This window comes from Hemitrygon akajei, chromosome 12, assembly GCF_048418815.1.
Source record: "Hemitrygon akajei chromosome 12, sHemAka1.3, whole genome shotgun sequence".
Lineage (NCBI taxonomy): Eukaryota > Metazoa > Chordata > Chondrichthyes > Myliobatiformes > Dasyatidae > Hemitrygon > Hemitrygon akajei.
In genome coordinates, this window is record NC_133135.1 from 56,790,056 (window position 1) to 56,805,577 (window position 15,522).

At 39.1% G+C, this 15,522-nt stretch overlaps 1 protein-coding gene across 4 annotated transcripts in view; it reads right to left on the reverse strand.

The window, feature by feature from the left end:
* Positions 1-4,577: 4,577 nt before the first annotated feature.
* The window catches only part of mier1b (mesoderm induction early response 1b, transcriptional regulator), a 49,445-nt gene continuing 38,500 nt past the window's right edge, over positions 4,578-15,522 (reverse strand). For 3 of the 4 annotated variants that reach the window (XM_073063154.1, XM_073063153.1, XM_073063152.1), the window contains exons 11-13: positions 14,440-14,567; positions 13,375-13,514; positions 4,578-5,635 (exon numbers count right to left, since the gene is read on the reverse strand). In XM_073063154.1, the coding sequence (XP_072919255.1) occupies positions 5,259-5,635; positions 13,375-13,514; positions 14,440-14,567 (645 nt within the window). In that variant the 3' untranslated portion in view covers positions 4,578-5,258. Of the gene's footprint in view, positions 5,636-6,255; positions 6,531-13,374; positions 13,515-14,439; positions 14,568-15,522 lie in introns of all 4 variants that reach the window. The other variant, XR_012101051.1, reaches the window with a different exon arrangement.

The window sequence follows — 15,522 nt, forward strand, 5'->3', positions numbered from 1 at the left end:
TAGGCCATCTGGCCTGTCGAGCCTGCCCCACCATTCAATAAGATGATGGCTGATCTGGCCACGGACTCATCTCCACCTACCTGCCTTTTCCCCATAACCCTTAATTCCCCTACTATGCAAAAATCTATCTAACCTTGTCTTAAACATATTTACTGAGGGACCTTCCACTGCTATATTGGGCAGAGAATTCCACAAATCCACTCTCTCTGAGAAAAGCAGTTTCTCCTCATCTCCATCCTAAATCTACTCCCCTGAATCTTGAGTTCTAGTCTCACCTACCAGTGGGAACAACTTCCCTGCTTCTATCTTATCTATCCCTTTCATAATTTTATATGTTTCTATAGGATCTCCTCTCATTCTTTTGAATTCCAGCAAATACAGTCCCAGGCACCCAATCTCTCCTCATAGTCTAACCCTTCATCTCTGGAATCAACCTGGTGAACTTCCTCTGCAACACCTCTTAAGCCAGTATATCATTCCACAGGTAAGGAGACCAGAACTGCATGCAATATTCCAGGTACAGTCTCACCAACACCCTGTACAGTTGCACCATAACCTCCCAATCTAAGATAACCATTCCCCAAGTAGGCTCAAGCACAAGCTGTTCTAAGTAAGTTATCTTGTAGGCATTTAACAAAGTCCCTCTCTTGCAATCTGACACCAACTGATTTTCCCAATCCCCTTGCATATTGGAGTCCTCCATTACAATTGTGTCATTACCCTTATTACAGGCCCTTTCCAGCTCCCTTTACAATCTCAACCCCACATCTTGGCTAATATTCGGAGGCCTATATGATCCCATAATGTTTTTTTATACCCTTGCAGTTTCTTAACTACATCCACAACGATTCAACATTCTCTGATGCTATGTCACCTTTTTCTAAAGATGTAATTCCATCTCTTACCAAGAGGCACACCACCGCCTATGCCTTCCTGCCTGTCTTTTTTGATACAAAGATGTTAATCTCCCAACTATGGCGTTCTTTCAGCCACGACTCCGTGATACCCACATCATACCAACAAATCTTTAATTGCACCGCGAGTTTGTCCACCTTATTCCGAATGTTACTTGAGTTTAAATATATCACCTTCACTCCTGCATTCTTCAACCAATCACTGGCTTGCCCTTCCTTACACTCATGTTACATGAATTATCTACTGGTAAACCTTCTGGCTCAACCTCAGCTCAATCATACTGGTTTCCATCTTCCTGCCATGTTATTTTAAACCACTCCCAACAGCTCTAGTAAACCTGCCTGCAAGAATATTGGTCCCCTTTGCATTCAAGTACAGACTTTCCCTTTGTACAGGTCCGACCTGCCCCAGAGTAGGTCCCAATTAACCTGAAATCTGAATCCCTGTCCTCTGCTCCAGTTCTTCAGTCACACTCCTATCTGCCACCTCATTCTATTTGTATCCTCACTGTTGCATGACACAGGCAGCAATCCCAACATCACTATATGCTTGAGGTCCTGCTTCTCAGCTTCCTTCCTAATTCCCTGTATTCTTTTTTCAGGATGTCCTTCCCTTTTCTACCTGTGTCATTGGTGCCAAATTGTACCATGACTTCCGGCTGCTCACCTCACTTTTCAGGATATTGTGGACGTGTTCAGACATTGCAGACCTTGGCACCTGAGAGGCAAACTACCATCCATGCTTCCTTTTTGCATCCACAGAATTGCCTATCTGTCCTGACTAAATAGAGTCCCCTGTTACTGCTGCCATCCTCTTCTGTTCCCTACCCTTCTGAGCTGCAGGGCCAGAGGCAAGGCCACTGTTGCTTCCCCGAGGTAGATCATTTCCCCCCAGTAGTACCCTTATTGTTGAGTGGAATGGCTACAGAGGTGCTCTCCTCTATCTGACATTCTCCCTTCCCTCTCCTGACAAGTCACCCATTTATCTGTCTCCTATAGCCTTGGTGTGACTACCTCCCTGTTGCTTCTGTCTATCACTGCTTCACTTCCCTGAACAAGTCAGAGGTCATTGAGCTGCAGTTAACACGGTCTCTAAGGGCTTGCATCTCAATGCATCTGGTGCAGATGTGGCCATCGGGGAGACTGGAAATCCCAAATCTGATACCCAGAACACTGGCCCTGCAGACATACCCCCTTTTCTTTTAAGAGTTAAATAAGAAATAAGGAATGAACTTACCTTCCCTCCCCCCTGTTCTTGCTGAAGCCTTGTTGAGCCAAAGCCTTACTATTCTGTCTCAGACTACTCCAAAGACGACTGCTCCCATAATGACCACTCCGCTAGGCAGTATCTCTCTTTTATAAAGATTGGGTCTTTAAAGCTCTTTGCTGAACCTACGAGGGAATGCTTCTGTTGCATCTGCTCAGTACTCCAATCAACAACCCACAGCTGTTAGTGTGCCTTCTCACTGGTCTATAATTCCCATAATTATCCTGATTACTTTTCTTGAACAAAGGAATAACAATGGCCATCCTCCAATGTTTTGGTCAATAAGAATGCAATGATAATTGCCAACAACACAGCAACCTCTTTTCCTTGCTTCCATTAGTAAACTGGGGTACATCACATCCAGCACTGAAGGCCTACCTGTCCTAATTTTCTTCAGAAATTCTTCCACATCCTCTTAACCTTTGCCATGTTCAGCACATTTTCCTGTTCTACCCTGAACTCACATTATCAAGGTTCCTCTCACTGGTGAATTCTGAAGCAAAGCATTTGTTAAGGACCTCCCCTACCTCTTTCATCTCTAGGCACCTTTCCTCTTTTTATCAATGCTTAATTCTGCACTCACTTTAGTCAGCCTCCCATTCTTCATAAATGTGGAGATCACTTTGGAGTTATTATTTGCCAAAGCCTTCTCATGTCCACTTCAAACTCTTCTAATTCCCTTCATAAGCTCCTTACTGGCTACCTTATAACTCTCAAGAGCCCTGATCTTTACTTTCTAAATCTTAAGTATGCTTCTTTCTTCCACTGGGTAAAATGTTTCATGCTTCCTTTACCAGCCTCAGTGGGACAAAGCTAAGAACCCTATGCAAATACTTCCTAAATGACCCCCACATTTCCGTGAGAATAACTGTTCCCAACTTATACTTCCAAGTTCCTGCCTAATGGTATAATTAGCTCTCCTCCAATTAAATACTTCCCTATATTACCTGCACCCGTAAGCTGTGGTCACTGTCTCTGAAATGCTAACCCACCGAGATCTGCCACCTGACCAGGCCCTTACTTAGTACTAGATCCAATATGACCACTCCTCTGATCAGCCTGTGTACATTGTGTCAGGACTCCTTGCTAGACACACCTAAAAAAATCTGCCCCAACTACACTTCTTGCACTAAGGAAGTGCCAATCAATACTAGGGAAGTTGAAGTCAGCTATGACAGCACTTGTTTTTACACCTTTCCAAAATCTGCTTACTGATCTGCTCCTCAGTGTCCCTGTTGCTATTGTGATCTATAGAACACACCCAATAGAGTGATTGCTCCCTTCCTGTTTATAACTTCCACCCACAATGATAATCCCTCCTTCCGCAGTTTGTAATTCTATTCTGATTAACACTCCCCACCTCTTCTACCTCTCTTCCTATCCTTTGAAGCTTCTAAAACCTGGAACATCCGGCAACATTTCCCACTTTATAACTACCAAATGTTGTAGCTCCATGTACTTATCTATGCTCTAAGTCCATCACCCCTATTTCTGATATTTCTTGCATTAAACAGGTTTCAACCCATCCAAATGGCTGCATTTATGCCCTATCCACTGCACTCTCTCTACACACTGCATCTATCTTTAACACTATCTGCTCCATCATCTGACCTACCTCTCTGGTACCCATCCCCCTGCCAAGCAACCCTTCCTAACTGCTCGAGCAAGACTGCCTGCGACATTAATTCCTCTCAAATTCAGGTGTAACCTGCCCCTTTGTACAGGTTATACCTTCCCCAAAAATCCACAAATCTGAAACTCTGTCACAATGCTTTGGCAACATTTTCATCTGCTATATCATTTTATTCTTACCCTCACTCATACATGGCACTTTACTAACTTTGAGGTTGTACTTTTTAGATTCTTTCTGAGCTCTTCAGGACCTCATCCCTTCTCCGAGCCATGTCATTGGTACCAGTATGCATAATTTCTGCTTGCTTACTCTTCCCCTTAAAAACATTGTGGACTTGATCTTGCCATTTTCCAAATATCTGTATACAAATAACCTCAGTTTTCTCACATCCATGTACTATTTAACTTATACTCTGTTCTATCAAAATGTACACACATTTACCTGTGTTGGAAGTGCATCTGTTACATCTCCTCCTGTTAATACTAAACTCCAGAAGTCTATCCCTAGTTCCTGAGTTTATTACACTTCAGCTTGTCAAATGCAGATTTAAAATTTATATTATGCACTTTGGAATATTGCTCTTCAGGAATAACCCTGCAGAATACCTCAGAAGAGACTAAATCTGTAAGCGCTGTGGTTCTACCTCGAAGCTTCTTACATTCACCCCTCACCTTTGACATGCCTCCAAGTCTAATTACACACACACACACACTAGCACAGAATAACCTTGTGAGTAACAGGAATCTTAGAGGATAACTGAAACTTAGAGATTAATTTTTTTTATTGAAAAATATCACAATTGGGTTTTTGCACAATTTTATTTTGTAACATGCATTTCAACATGTTGTAGCCGTCGTATCAAAAATATCAATAAAATGCAGCATATAATCAGGACTGTGACTCAGCAATACTGAGGGACAATATTTTATATTCAAGCTGAAAATTTTGCTGCAGTAATACAATAGCATACAAAAAGCTTCAATGAATTTGACTTGTAAAAACTATGACCCCAACAACAACTCCAGACAGTGTAAAACCACTACCTTTTAAATATTTTAAACATTCCATCATTTTAATAATTTAAAAAAGTTGTACCAAAATGGAATGAATCAAACATAATTAGACTCTTGGTATATTTATTATTTTTCCCCTTCCACGATAAAGCTTAGCAACTGTACAAATTTTACACAAATGAATGCGAGGAACAAGTATTTATTCAAAAAATCCTTCAAAATTCTATGTAGAAATATGGCAAAAATACAGAATGTATTTTGACCCCACATAATAAGAATTTTTACATATATATATTAACATATATAGATATATATATATATATAAAAAGGACATCACTGATGTCAATGACTGAATTTATACAAACCAACCCAATTATTAAACCAGGTTTTTTCTTCCCCAAGATGACAAAAAGCATGTAAATACATTTTTTCTAGATTTGTTGAGCATCCAATTCAACAGGCTTTTGGTGTCTGGAATCAGACAGAATCAAATTCTCAGAAACATCAGATTTCACATGCAAGTTTGCTTCTGATATATCTGCATTGTTCTTCTCAATTTCAGAGTCATCTTCTGTTTTCAGACTCTTAGCTGGTATTTCACAATTTGATTCAAACTCATCATTCTCATTCTGCGCATTTACCAGGCTGAGATCACAGAATCCATCATCTTTCTCACAGCCATTTGTGCTCATTTTTGCAGGTCCTGAAATTGTGGAATTACTGACAGGCCCATTGTAGTTTAGTTCCTTGACTTCACCATAATCATGCCACTGATCTGACGTCTCAGCTGAACCATTAGCATTCACTCCTGAATCACAGACAAAATAAAATTCAGTTGTTTCTTCATTCTATTATCTGCAGGTACTTTACAGATAGAAAACAAATGTTCTTACATTACCACCATGTGTAATTTTTAAAAATAGGAAAAAAACAAGATTAGACAGGACAAAATTGTGATGCATATCCAGCTTGAAGGTTTGATGTTCTGGAGGGTTATATGAAGGTGATGAGGAGCATGAAACTGAACCGGACCATTCACATCACGGGGGGTTCTATGCAATACTGATGTAAATAATCAATCACAACTGCTCCTGAAACACTCATCCAAATCTCTACATTTGATTCTTCCAAACTTTTTGGCGGACAGATATCATCCACCATCTGTAACTTAAATTCATTGACAACTGCATTGCAAACCCTAACTTGAATCTTGTCTAGCAATGCTTCAATCCTTCTGTGACCTTCACCGTCCAACTCTGAAATCTCCATTAGCTCTAAAATCTACAGTGTGATTTCTGTAATCTCCCCATTCTGATCTTTTGTTTATGTCTGATTTTAATTTCTCCATGATTGGTAGTGTTGCCCTAGGTTATTCAAAATCACTCCTAAGCCCCTCTCTCAATCCTTAAGACACTCCTTACAACCTACCTTAATATGAGTGTCTTGGTTAATAAGGTTCCTGTAGAGTCTCTTGTGATTTCTTACTACGTTGAAGATGCTGAGGAGATCCAACCTGGCACATTTCCCCTCCTCGTCTGTCCATTTTTAACATGAACATAGCATATTTCGACCAAATCACTGCCGTTCCCAGTTTCTACTTGGTTATATTTCTACTACAACTGATGATACTGCACACTGTGACCAGGAATTCCCCTCAAAATGCACAGCGACATCAATCACAGCAGAAGCCTGCAGAATGGTACCTGTCAGAGAAAGAAGAGGAGCAGTTGGGTAGGGAAGGGAAAAGGGAAACACGATTTTTTTTTCAATGCCAGGATTTTGCTTCCCTGGTACAAGGGTCAAGGGAGTTACTGAACAGCTGCAGAGCATCCTGAAACTCGAGAGCGAAAAGCCAGAGGTTGTGATCCATATTGGTACCAAAGTTGAAGGCAGAAATAAAGATAAAGTTCTGTAAGAAGAGTTTATAGAGGTAGGAAAGTTAACAAACAGGACCCCAAAAAGGTAGTGATGTTAAATTTTTTTGCTATGCAACATGCCAGTAAGTACAGAAATAGGAAGGTAAAGGAAATGAATGTGTGGCTGGAGAGATGGTGCCGAAAGGAGGTCTTTAGATTTCTTGAGAATTGGAATAGTTTCTAGTGCAGGTTGGATCTATACAAATCTGACAGACTGCACCTCAGCAAAGCTGGGATCAATATCCTTGCAGGAGATTGATGGGAGGGGGGAGGGGAGAAGAGGATGGAATTGAGTAAAGTTTAATATTATTTGAGAGGGTCTTAACTAAAGGCACAACTAATGGTAAGCTGAAGATGCAGAAAGTGAAATAAAGGCAAAGAGGATTCAAGTAGAGAATAACATTGAAAATGAAAAAGAGTAAAACCTCTATCAGAATGCGTACAGCATTCTCAGTAAGTAATGGCAAAAACAGAAAATAAACAACAGCGATCTCATGGCGTTATAGAAATAATGTCTGGCTGTAGGGTGAACAACTTGGAAACCAAACATTCCAGGGGCAGCTAACATTTAGGAAAGAGAGGCAAAGAAGAGAGATGTCCAATTACAATCAATTTGTGTCAAATGAAGAACTAGCAAAGGGCACTAACATTAGTAGGTGTTATTTATGGGCAACTGAAGTGTTGTATAGATGGCATGTCATAAATCAGGAAATTAAAGTGCAACAAGGGTAATACAGTAATCATAGGAAACATAACCTATATATAAATTGGAAAATCAGATTTGCTGTAATAAGGTAGAAGATAAATGCTTGGAATGAATTCAAGATGTTTAGCTTGATTAAAATATTGAAGAATCCAGAATACTGTCACAAATCTCATTTACTGCATTGGGAACATTAATAATCAATAGCTTCATTGTCAAGCATTCTTAGAGGAGCATACATAATGTTAGAATTTTATATTGAGTTTGAAAGGAATCTATTCAAAGGACTATCAAGAAATGAAATAAGTTGAAAGGCACAATGGTGTATAAGCAATAGTTAACATTTAAATAAAGAATGTACAAGTTGCAAAAAGAGATTTTAAGACACAAGAACTCAAAGGAAAAAGTGATTCAAAAACAGATGACCAACAAAATGAAAGGTAGTATTAAATCTAAAGGTATTATAAAACTGGTAGAAATAACAGGAAAATTGGGTGTGTTTTAGAAGTCAGCAGGGAACCACCAACAAACTGAAAAGAAAGGCAAGATAGAATACGAGTTAGTCTGGGGAGAAACACAAGTGTGAGAAACACACAAGACCTTTTTGCAGAAACATAAAATGTAAAAGACTTTTGAGGGCAATTATAAGACCTTACAGAGACAGCAGAATTTTCAAAGAGGAAATGATAGAATTTGAACTGTTACTTTGAATCTAGCTTCAGGGAAGAAGACACACAAAATTTGTAGATATATTACCAGAGTCACGGATTAAGTATTACACTAAAATGTCAATGATTTAGCTCATGGGAGGAAATACTGTATTTCTGCTATTTGAGGAGAGACTATGTAGACTCAAGAGTGGAATTTTAAAGTTTAGATAAATGAAGAGATTTCATCTAAGTTCTTCAAGCAGCAGCCATCATCAAAAATCCTCACCATCAAGGCTATACTCTTTTCTCACTGCTGCCAATCAGGTAGAATGTACAGGTGCCACAGGACTTGCACCACTAGGTTCAAGAACAGGTTCACAAACCCACAGGCGTTTGAACAAAAGGGGATAGCTACACTCATTTAAGTACTCTGTTATATTATTAGTTCGTGCTCATTATTTACTGCTACTTATAAATGCACTTGCAGTTTGTTTATAGTTCCTGATATTTACAGTTATTGTTCTAAGCACGCCCACAGTAAAAGATTCTCAGGGTTGTATGTGGTGACACGTATGCACACTGATAATAAATTTTATTTGAACTTTTAAACTTTGAAGTTTGACTACATGAAGGGAGTCATAAACACAAGGTTCTGCAGATGCTGAAAATCCAGAGCAACACATACAAAATGCTGGAAGAAATCAGGTCAGGCAACATCTATGGAAATGAATAAAAAGTTGACGTTTTGGGCCAAGACCTTCTTCAGGACTGAAAAGGAAGAGGGAAGATGCCAGAATAAAAAGGTGGGTGGAGGGGAAGGAGAATTAACTGGAAGGTGATAGGTAAAGTCAGGAGGGTGGGAAAGGTAAAGGACTGGAGAAGAAATCTGATAAGAGGAGAGTGGACCATGGAAGATCAAGGGGCACCAAAGGCGGGAAGAGGTAAGAGGCCAGAGTGGGGAATAGGAAAGGGGAGGAAAAAAATTACCAGGAGAAATCAATATTCATGACATCATGTTGGAAGCTACCTAGATGGAATACGAGGTGCTGCTCCTCCACCTTGAGAGTGGCCTCATCGTGGTAAAAGGAGGCTGTGAACCAACATGTCAGAATGGAAATGGTGATAGGAATTAAGATGGTTGGTCACTGGGGAATTCCACTTTTGGTGGATGAAGTAGCGGTGCTTGACAAAGCAGTACCCCAATTTACATCAGGTCCCACCTATGCAGAGGAACCTGAATCGGGAGCACAGGAAACAACAGACAACCCCAACAGATTTGTAGGTGAAGTGTTACTTAAGGCTCTGAATGAAAGGAAGGGAAGAGGTGAATGGGCAAGTGTAGCACTTCCGTTTCTTGCAGGGGTATGTGCCAGAGGGAGATTGGTGGGGAGGGATGAGGTAAAGATTGTTCCAACATCATTCTCTGGAACCTCTGCCATCTTCAACGGGATCCTACCACCAAACGTATAATTTTGGTTTCAGCCTGAAATTTCGAATGCTTATTCATCTCCATAGATGCTGCCTGGTCTCCTGTATTCCTCCAGCAGTTTGTGTGTTGTTAAGTATAATTATTAGCTTCATTAGAAATACAGTACTTCCTAGGTAAAAGTGTACTTTAAACAGATAGTGTTGCTTTGTCCCTTCTGTTTTCCCTAAATCATAAATTAACAAGATTTTATTTATTTAAAATTATGAAAAATGAAATGTACAAAAATCTTTTTTATTGCACTAATTGAAATTTATAATTAAACAGGCAATTATTGGTCACAATCAGTTTTATACTCTCAAGCACATGGTAACAATCCACAATTGTATTTATGTTGTGAAGGAAACACAATTATAATAGGTAAGCATGTGAATGCTATCATACATTCAATGGCCACTTTATTAATACACCTGCTCGTTTATGCAAATATCTGAAGAGCCAATCACGGGGCAGCAACTCAATGCATAAAAGCATGCAAAAATGGTCAAGGGGTTCAGTTGTTGATCAAACCAAACATCAGCATAGGGAAGAAATGTGATCTCAGTGACTTTAACTATGGAATGATTGTTGGTGCCAGACATGGCAGTTTCAGTATCTCAGAAACCGCTCATCTCCTTGGATTTTAACACCTTAGAGCCTCTAGGAACAGCCTTTAGAACAGGGACCAATATCATTAAGCAAGGAGTCTTTGGACCCCAGGTTGGGAACTCCTGCTTTAGTGTTTAGAGAATGGTGCAAAAAACAAAGAAAAAAAATCCAGTGCGCAGCAGCTCTGTGGGTGAAAATGCCTTGTTGGCGCAACACTATTACAGCTTGAGGTGTTGGGAGTTTGGAGTTCAATCCTGGCGCCTCTGTAAGGAGCTTGTACATCCTCCCTGTGGAATATGAGGGTTTTCTTTAGGTGCTTCAGTTTCCTTCCACGGTCCAAAGATGTATCGGTTAGTAGGTTAATTGGTCATTGTAAATGGTTCTATGATTAGGTTAGGGTTAAATTGTGCATTGCTGGGTGGCATGTGTTGAAGGGCTGATTTCACGCTGTATCTCTGAATAACATAAATAAATACAGCAGCAATGTGCAGACGAACATCTCTGAACGTACAACATGTTGAACCTGGAAGTCAATGGCTACAGCAGAAGACCACAAACAAGTACTCAGTGACATTTTGTGTGTGTTGTAGAGATTTACTAAAATGCTTTCTGGATTAGAGAACATGCCTTATGAGGATAGGCTGAGTAAGCTAGGTCTAGTCTCTTTGGAGCCAAGGGGGATGAGAGGTGGCTTATTAGAGATGTACATGATAAGATAGAATGAGAGAGCCAGAGATTTTTTCCCCAGCGTGGAAATAGTGAACACAAGGTGGCATAATTTTAAAGTGATTGGTAGGGGGTGGGGAGAGAGGAGGGAGATGTCACAATTTTTTTTGTTAAAAACACAAGAGTGGTATGTACATAGAACATGCTGCCAGGGGAAGACATTAGGGACATTAAGAGACTCTTAGAATAGGCACATGAATTAACAAAAAATGGGGGGCTATGTGGGAGGGAAGTGTTAGGATGATCTTACAGAAGGTTAAAAGGTCAGCACATTGTGGGCTAAAGGGTCTGTAATGTGCTGTTCTGTTCTATATTTTGACTGATGATGCAATGCCTCCTCCTCTTCCTCATCTGCCTGAAATTATATACCTAGGGATATTGAGTTACTAGTCCTGTCTGCCACTTAATCTTGGCATCAATATTACATGTTAATTAAAACTTTTGAGTTCATCTACCATACTAGACTCCCTGTATCAAAACAGATGCAATTTAGCCTTCTATTTCTGCATTTACCCATCTGACTTAAAAGCTTGGAAATAAAATCAGTATTTTGCTGATTTGAGAACATGTTTCCATTCAAAATTATAACTCATGGTTCAAATTTCATGTCCTGTTTAATGTTTTAGATTACTTTCCTGATAAAACAAAGCCCCAGAATTTATATCCAAAATAAACTGCAATCTTAACGCACAGCGACCCAGAAGAACTTTTGATATAGAAGGCAGTAATACTTTTAGGCAAACACATTCACTCAGCAAGCCATCTTTTCACCTACATTTTTGTTTACAATTACACAGAATAATAATCTGTATTTAAGCAGTTTGAGGCTGAGTCAGTTTGCTGAAAAGGCCTAGAAGTACTCTCCAACTGGATTAAGATATTCTAGCAAAGAAATAGTCAAAAAATGACAAGATTATGTTGGACATTAAAGCAAACAAGTTCTAACTACCTTACGATTACATCTATGCTTTGTTGCAAAATAGAATGGTATCTAGCACAGCACCAAACAAGAAGATTTGCCCATTGAATCCTTGCCAACTCTGTGCAAGTAAAATCCAGCAAATCTCATTCAGCTGCCTTCTTCCCATAGATCTAACTTCAAGTACATCTCCAATAAATTTAAACAGTGGTTTTGGCATTATTGATAGGCCATGCGTATCCAATTAGTAGCAATTATTCAGCAGAGAAAGCCTTTAATCCTGATTTGAATTTGCCAAACATGAACCAAAGAATGTTACTAAATACAAGTCAGCTTGAAATATTTAGTTGACTATAATCTTACAGTTTTTGAAACAGGAAGGGAATATAAGTGGGTGCATGTGTTAGAGTATCAAAAATTCAAGTTAATATCAAACAAAGCAACATTTACAACTTGCTCAAATTTCCCAAAATGTGCTGTCAAACACAGGACCACACTCCCAGTGCTCAATCCTAAACCTTACACTTCCCTGCTGTGCTGACAAACTTCAGGGATACAGTGATGAGCCTCTTGGTCCAAATTAGTAAAGAAGACAACTAAAAGTCAACAAAACCAAGAATAAACTTTGCATGAGAGCAGAAACACTAAAGGAAGCCAAAACATGATCAAAGTATCTTCAGCATCCCTATTCCACAGGTATGAAGTGATACTAAGCAGTTTGATAAATGTTTGCCAGATTAATAATGATGATTACTCATAACCAACTGGCAAGATAACAACATAAGACCACAAATCAAAAGCTATGCACAAACAGAATTACATACTATATAATAATTCTAGTTGCTTGAAAGGCGATGATGGGAAGCATGCAGGATAATGGGATCGATTGAGCTCAAAGACAAAACCATCAGAGCAAACTTGGTGAGCTAAATTTTCATATTATGATAGCAACCAGTAAAAAGCAGTGTTCTAAATAAACATGGTATTAACTTTTCACATATGAATATCAGAATTTTGGTAACTTGTTATAACACCAACATTGCTCCTTAACCAATCTTGTAATTTTAAGAGGTGGAAGCTATATCCGTTCTTAAGTCATAGTGGAAAGTATTGGTACAGTCAAATCTTTATATCTTGTAGCGATTGTGATTAGAAACAAGTCACTAAATGGAATTTCAGATTAAAACAAAACATCAGGCCAAAAAAAAGTTGGCAACCGTTCCGATTTAGTTACGAGTTAAATAGTTAAAGCCAATAACTCCAAGGATAATTGTAAACGTCGCATTGGGAAATAGACACAAAAGGAGGCCAGATGTGATCAATGCAGCTTGAGACAAACTAAACTAAATTAAGATGCAAGTTCAATCAAAAACATTAGGCATTCACTTCTATATGGCATTCCTGCTGAAAATACACTGTACATGAATTATGGGTAATTAAAATAAGGCAAACACTAATTTATTTTGAATTTTATTTTAATAGTGCAGGGTATGCACACGATGGATGTTGCAGATGCAATATGCCTAATGATAGTAGAATATCAAATGTACAGATCTCACCGTTTATATTACTTCCTATTGTAGCATTATCTTCCCTTTCTGTCTGACTGCTGCTGCTGGTTGAGGTGGTTGGAGGCGGGGAAGGTGCACAGCTGGAAGCTGTACTCTCAGTTTCATCCAGGAGTCGATCCATATAATCCCTGAAACCAATTTCAGAAGGCTATTACACAAGTGCCTGGCCACTCATTTCAACTGCAAACTGGGTTCAGTACACAAAGACATTTAGTTTCTCTTCCCCTCTACCGAACAGAACTTATCATAATTAATTTGATATTCTTTAATATCTTACCGTGAATACATGACCAAACTCAAAGTACCAACTTTTTGAATGTTTAAAAATGCTCAGTTTAAAGTTAAAATAAGTGCTTACACTTAAATTGCTAGCAGTAGTTTGATATGATCAGAACACATTCTACAAGCAGTGAGGAACTATCATACTAAAAAAAAAATCAAAAATACACCCCAAAGCATCGATAGATTAAAATTTCTGCTCCCGATCACTTGCTGATATAAATAGGCTTATTCTCCTTTATTTTCTTCTATAAAATTAAGTCTTTTGTCACTGTTAGAAAGGGTCTGGTTTCAGTATCGCTCCTTTACTAGCAGATTACCCAAATAAAAGAGACAAATAGCTGCATCCAAATTCAAATAAGCCACTGAAATTCAGCCAAACTAACTCCCAGAGGCAGAGGGGAAGATAATAATATGTGGGAGGCTTCTCTAGGAAGATTAGGACCATTTTTAAAAGTATTAGCATATCTTTGGATGAAGTTAATTGTGTTCATATATGCAACTAGATATACTCAAAATGTCATGTTTCCACTTTGATATGGCAATGCAAAAGTTGACAATTTTACAGGGAAATCAGGAGCAAAACATCGCTTTGGTTAAATTAGCTACAAGTAGGTTCCTTAATGTATACATGCAAAAAAAAGTTAAAGATTTTTAATATGGTGGAACAGAACAATAATAGGATGTGAAAAACAACCAACACATTTTCTAATGCAATTTTAGAAAATAAACTGGACTTGTATATCATGGAATTAATATTTTAAAAATACTTACGTAACTCCTGGATGAAGATTGTATTTCTTTTTTCCAAATCTAGTCTGTTGTGCAAAAAAATCATAACGCTCAGACTTCTTCCACATGTAATAAAATGCTACACAATCCCCTACTGACCGTGTTCTCACCTGTGCATGTTAATAGAAACAGATTAGTAACAAAGCACTTTAAACAATGCAAAAAATTAAGTACAAACAGAACCCCAATTTTAAAGAAGTGAATCAATCTAGTGAAACCTGAATGTTAACTTGCCTAGCCAATCAAGTTTCATCCCAAATAATATGCTGTTGGGCTACTCCAGTGATTAACAATTAAGACTAAATGCTTCTAATGGCATGCGTGTCTCAAATAGCTGACCAGTCTAGCTCCTGGCCTTCACGTTTGGTTTAGCTATTAAGCCCAGGGAACTGTTTCTACTGATAGGAGATGGGGCACACATGGGTTAATGGCACCTTAAAACCAGTTGCTTTGGGCAGATGGGGCTTATCAGCCATGGGTGGCAGCTCTTCTAGGAGATTCTTGGATCTCACTGGACAGCTACCACACAGCATAAACTGCGCAGCCCCAAATCAAAAAGGTGCTGTCCCACCACTGTCTAACTTTTCTCATTGGGTGCATGGGGACTGTCATCCAATCTGCAGACTGAAAACACTGCACCAGGCAACAGTAGAGACGAGTTCTAAAACTGGGATATCAGAATGTTCAGACAATGATGACTGGCCTCACTGTTAACTTCCAAGACATTAGTGATGTCAGGAAGACAGCTGTAATAAACGAAGAACTCAAAAGACTTCACGTGGACATAGCCATTTTAGCTGACTTGGACAGACTAAGGAAAAAGACTACAGCTTTTTCTGGCAAAGGAAGGGTCCTGACAAGCCCAGAGAGCAAGGAACAGGCGTTGCAGTGAGGAGCACATGGTTGAAGAGGGTGGAACCAGGCAGCAATGGATCTGAGTGACCTTTTACACTTCTCAACACCAGCGGAGGTCCAGTTAATCTTGTCAGTGTGTATGCTCCCATGCTGTGCTCCACATCTGAGGCAAAGGATGAATTTTATGAGAACATTACAGCCACCATCAAG